The following is a 6,144-nucleotide window of genomic DNA, read 5'->3' as shown; positions in this document are numbered from 1 at the left end:
CCTTCACCTATTACTGCGTTGAAATCTCCTAAAACTATTAGGTTGTCCTGTCCTTTCACTAAACTTAACACGTCTTCTATATCTGCATAAACTGCTTCTACGTCTTCATCACTGTAAGATGATGTAGGCATGTAGACCTGCACTAATACCGTTCTTACCGGCTTTGAGTTTAATTTAACCATAACTATCCTATCGCTTTTTTGTAAATAACTTTCTACACTCTGCCCTACTTTCCTACGCATTACAATTCCTACACCTGAATTACCTTCTACAGATCCTGTATGTATTACTCCAAAGACCCCACTCCAGAAGTCTCCAGCTTCGGGGCAACGGACTTCACTTATACCTACTATATCTAATTCTAATCTATCCATCTCTATTTTTAAATAGTTTTCCGGAGTGCTTCACCCCAGAGGACGCCATCATTTAATTTCAGTAGTTGAACGTTTTACTCGGAATCATAGTGTGGTGGTTTCTCGTTGCCTTCCACATCGCAGTATTGTGCATCAGAGTGCCATACCGATCCTCGTGATCTCTGCCACCCTGAATACTGAAAGAGCTGCCCTCTTTCAGGGACTTGTCTTAGTCTGGTTTCTCTTTAAGAACCCCTCCATTATGGATGAACCTATGCTCCGGCTCCCTAAATCATCGAAACTCGCAAGCCGATCCACCCACTCTAGTTTGTACCAGAGTTTCGTCAAGGTTCAAGTCCCGTCGGATCGGAAACGAAGGCATATCGAACGATTAAACTAATACATTAATTATCTGCTGATGTCGTTAATTATCAATCAATTTTCAAAATTCGAATCGAAGTATCCGAAATATTCTAACGGGTGGTCACCGTGAGAAACCCTGTATACAATATCTTTTTGTAGGTGCATAATGCTGTAAACAAAAGTAAATACTCGACTAAGACAGCAGTTATCTATTTTGCTCGTGTTGTCTTAACCTACCATAACCTTACGACTCTTACCAATCAAGAAAAATTATGAAGTTCGATTAGATTTGGATCATAGGGTTAGAGTAGGTACGAACGAAGTAGTCGTGAACCTTCTTTTGCTTACAACAAAGATTTGGATAGGTTAGGTTTGGTACTAATTGAACCAAACCTAACCTATCCAAATCTCAATTGATATCTCAATCTGATAATTAATTTTTCGAAGCTCGAAGGCTCTACACAATAAAATGGTTTCTACGCCCAACAAACATATGTATATATTCTTATTCAGCATACCATAACTTCATTGAAATCGGAGTTTATGCATATATAAATATAACTTGGTTTCGCTCATTGTCTTATGAATTATCGTAAGCACTTGACATGAAATATCCCATATAAACTAGTTACACATTGGGTATTAATATCAAAAATGAATAAACCAATTACAAATGAACTTTTAGGTAACCTCCATTTGCCTCACGCAAGACAGTTGCAGAGCCGTTGTGGGATGTTCCGATAGCAAAGTTTATATATACGACGTCCATAGCGGAAAACTTACTAAAACGTTAACAGGGTTACCTGCAGAAGTAGCAGCCGTTCAGATAACGGAAAAAGATGACTTCTTATTAACTGCAGGTGTGTCAATTATAAGGAACTTAGAATAAGGTTGATAAATGAAGGCACTTTGTTAATTAAGGCTGCGTATGAAACTTTTGCATACCTAAATGAAAATCAGCTTCATTGAATCTACATTAATTAAACTTTAATTAGGCAGCAGAAAAACTCTACAATGTATTACTATTTTTTATTAGAGGGAATTAACACCCTCACCTCGTTATTACAGAAAAGTGTAAAGACATTTATTAAGAATTTGATCCGAAACAATTCCTCAAATGTCACTTATAACTTGAAATTTAAAACATCGGAATTCTTTTCCATCTACTAGTAATACTTGCGATCCATAAACGAAGTAGACATTTTTGGATGTTTCAGAAAACCTTACTGAGATATATCTGCTATAACAGTAACATGTTAGTCAGAGACATTCCTGGTAACGCTGATAATGGTCATCTACGAAGATATGTAATTCCAAAGATAAAGCCTCCTAGTTTCTTAGAAATAAAAAAAAAACAGAAACGTTTATTTTCAGTATTTGTTACATCTTTTCAAATCTTGAACTTTCCTCTAGTTTCCTACATACCTCTATTTCTGTTGAAGTATAATTATAGGCTGTGTGGCAATTTTTGGATGCCCATATCATATCAGCTCGATGTCATGTCGTTAAAGAATCCACTTGATAGTCACTGAGTGCCAAGCTCGAACTACGAGTGGATGATGAGCGACAACAGTGTTTTACTACTGTGTTTTGGAATAGAATTGGGGGGGAGGTATTTTTCTATCTCAAAACATAGCAGACATAACTTCACCGACAAACTTAGTCTAAATTTTCGCAGATTTGGAGATTAATGTTTGACCTAAAGTATAATGTGGAACATTTAGGTTGCGTCACTCATGACAATCCAATTCAAAAAGTTATCGTTTTTATCTGTGTAGCATCGATGTGGAAAAAGTCAAAGTGTTGGTATTGATGATTTTCTTTAAGTATTTATGACATTAATTTTGCGTACACTTTTCTCAATTTTTGAAATTTATACCTACACGATTCTCCGTGCACTTGGTAGATTGCTGATGGATTTCGATAGGTTTGGCGCCATTTGCGTAAGTACAAGAACCCGAATGACTGCGCGAGCAAGGCTTCATTTTGAGTGAGCTAAGATGAAACCTTCCAGAAAGCGAAGCTATGGGTTGTTTGGCAGTGAGATAAGCAACAAACACAGGAATGTGTCAAACAGCCGTATCAAAATTTCCTTGCAGCTTCAGCTCTTTGCAGGCCTTACTTTTGGAATTACCCTTGTAACCAAACATAAAACTTGTCCAACAAAATATGAGAGCATTAACTATATTATTAAATACCATATCTACCTTCATAGTCTTATACTAGATTGTGTAATTTCAGGTGGAAATCGAGTTTTCTTTTATCCATTCCGAAGTGCTGACACTAATGTCCCACTCGTTCATTGTAACAGAAAATCTCCCCACAATTTAAAACCACATGATGGTCAGGTAACGTGCATCGATATTTCTCGCGATGGTCAACTGGCTGTGTCTGGTTCAACAGATAATTTAGTAAATGTGTGGCAACTCAATTCTCATGGACTTTTGTTTACACTTGACGACCACACGGCAACAGTAACCAGCGTTTGCTTTGCTCCCAATTGCTTGTTCGTTGTATCGGGATCAGAAGATAAGACAATCAAAATTTGGGGATTGACCCTTGGAACTCTAGTGTCTACCTTTACCGTAAGTATTGTTAACTCTTAAGTACCTAACGATAAACATGCCTATACAGTTGAAATTAATCTCGGCCTGGACCTTCAGAGTTTAATAGTAACAGCAAAATTATGATGCTTTACAATGTTTAAGAAACATGGTTATATAAAAAAAAATTAACACTTCAATTTCTTTACTGCGACATAAAATAATTGTAAATTCTAAATATCAAAATAAGATTAAAATATACATAAGTATTGATGTAGAGAATTATTACATTCTATAAGGATATGAACTTATCGAACTGAACCCATGGCCGAGCTACCTCCACGTGATAGACACGTAACCAAACAGAATATGGTATTCATGGTAGTCAGTATTGTGTCGAATTCGTCATAGTAGATCGCGATTTCGATCACATTAGATCTCATCAGCACGACGTAGACAGTTCCAACAGAATAGAAACTAACTATATCTGCTATGTTTAGATGTGGTTCTACAAATTACTATAAACAGCGTGTTAAACGTCACCTATAGAAAATTGCCACTTATAAATTCGGAAAATTGAATCAACTTTTTTGCATCTATTCGATAATAATACATTACAATTGCCTTTTATTGAGGATTGGGAATATGAATACATAATTCATGATCTAATAAATTCGAAAGGTCAATATTACCTCGTTGTAGATTGACTAAATTAAGTGCATACTTTTTGTTGCAGTATTAACCAGTTTAGCGATAAAAATTCAATTATTATTCATAAGGAACATCATCATAAACCACACATGTAGATCATGATTTAGAATTTATTAGTTCTCTTAAGTTAATCATAGGTAGTTTGGATAAACAACGGTTAAATTGAAATTGTTCAATCCAACAAAGATGATTAATATCAAGTAAATGACATTATATCGCAATCTACCGATATACGTGATAGGCATGTAAGGTAATTTAATAAACACTATGAAATACTACAGTTTGAAGTATATTCCTATAGATGACGAAATGCTGTTAGTTACGTGAATAAAATATATTATTTATTTATTTATTTATTGAGATGACGAGCTTTGGAGCCTATATACAAAATTACAATCAATTAGATATAAGAAAATAAACAATAAACATACGGCACGCATATCAGCATATCGCACTTATGACCAAGCTAAAAAACAATTGAAATATTTTATTAACAAATTATTGACTGCAATTGAATAACCTCATTAACAATTTTTTTGACCTCCAAAAATAGGCTGCAACCATCAAAACCCAGCAAATGCCATCCTACGAAACTGCACACGCCTAAATCACTACTCACTCTACTTACACTCACGCACACTTAAGAAGTTCCAGATGCCCCGTTTAAATACACCCATACTAGTCGCATCCGTTAACTCCTTCGGCAACAGATTCCACGCACGTCTCAATCTGAAAGGCAGCGAAATAAAATTCAAAATTTATTTTCACCGTGCTCTCAATCAGACACCTAGGATCTCGTGTTAGATAGGCAGAGTTCCTCATTGGGAATAGCGCACAAAGTTCAGGACAGTTAAAGTAGTTGTGACGCAATAGAACCGAATGATTTACGGTGTCAAAAACCTTGCTAAAATCTAAATACAATACATCCATCTGCTGCGACTTCCTAAAGGCCGCAGTTACCACATTATTCATAGAAGCAAGATTTGTATAGATGGACCTGCCCACCACGAAGCCATGCTGCTTAGACACGATTTTATCAGTAAACATTACAGACAACAGACCAGCAACCAGACAATCAAAAGGCTTGGAGAACGTACTTAATATTGTAACTGGCCTAGAATTACAAAATTCATTCCTACTAACAGATTTAAACACTGGGTAAGTAAAAACCGTTCTCCGAGTAGTCGGAAAATACCTTTGCACAGTGATCTATTGATGAGCAACAATAAAGGCTCCATCAATCCATTAGACTCACTAGCAGTCCTAAGTACCGAAATACAGTGGTGCTCCTATACGCTGAACAGGTAATCCGCATCAACAAATGCACTCACCCTGCAAATTTCAGCAAAGCAAAGATCCAAAGTGTATCTCCTTAAAGGTATAACACTGTGCAGCTCCTCCAAACCCAACAAAGAACACCAGTCCAGCAGCAGAGATGCAGCCACTCATTGATCTGACATCACATAACTAGACGAGTAGTAGCCAAGCGGTGAACTGGTCCACATTATCTTAGATAGGTTAAAAAGTCCTCGGTTTTCTGCCACCTTCTCTTCAACAACAGCAATTGCATCCATCATTACATCGGAGTGGAAAAGAGGAGGAAAGTCGCATTGAATGAAGAACCATTTTTAACAGTTAAGCCATCAACTCTTGGCAAGAATCCAGCAAATGATGACATCAGTTCTTTCCTTACTGCTATCAGCACACCACCACCTCTTCTGGAACCAGACTCCAAATCAGCTTTGTCACACCTGTAGACCATACACTCCATGAAAATAAAATCAGCACTATGAGTCTCCGGACGCAGCCATATCTGTGTAAAGATCACATCAGGCACCGTATTGAGCCATTGCAGACTAGAACATAAAGAAGATAATTTATTATTAAGAGATCTAACATTCTGATAGTAAACATAGAGATGCCTGGTACACGACAGCTGAGGTGATTCATTCGACTTATGAAGTCATTCAGAATCCTGACCTCCAAAACCAGAAGATTTATAATGACTACTTTCATGTACAACTGCATCAACCATCTACGGATTACCTTTTACATACTTTATTGTCTTAACACTATTTCCAGAATCCGCATTGTAGATAGCCACCTGTTTACGTAGTTCATTCAGCTGTTTGCGTTGTGCAAAGTCACCAATAACTCTAATCTTGAATAATAAC

At 36.7% G+C, this 6,144-nt stretch overlaps 1 protein-coding gene across 1 annotated transcript in view; it reads left to right on the top strand.

The window, feature by feature from the left end:
* Positions 1–6,144, top strand: part of LOC108737958 (NACHT domain- and WD repeat-containing protein 1) — a 114,598-nt gene that overhangs the window by 100,577 nt on the left and 7,877 nt on the right. The window contains exons 18-19 of the mRNA XM_025976902.1: positions 1,402–1,576; positions 2,958–3,301. Coding sequence (XP_025832687.1) covers positions 1,402–1,576; positions 2,958–3,301 — 519 coding nt within the window. The remainder of the gene's footprint in view (positions 1–1,401; positions 1,577–2,957; positions 3,302–6,144) is intronic.

The sequence above is a fragment of the Agrilus planipennis genome, unplaced genomic scaffold (assembly GCF_000699045.2).
Source record: "Agrilus planipennis isolate EAB-ADULT unplaced genomic scaffold, Apla_2.0 scaffold152, whole genome shotgun sequence".
Lineage (NCBI taxonomy): Eukaryota > Metazoa > Arthropoda > Insecta > Coleoptera > Buprestidae > Agrilus > Agrilus planipennis.
The sequence above is the reverse complement of the archived record's forward strand: the minus strand, read 5'-3'. Positions and strand labels throughout refer to the sequence as shown.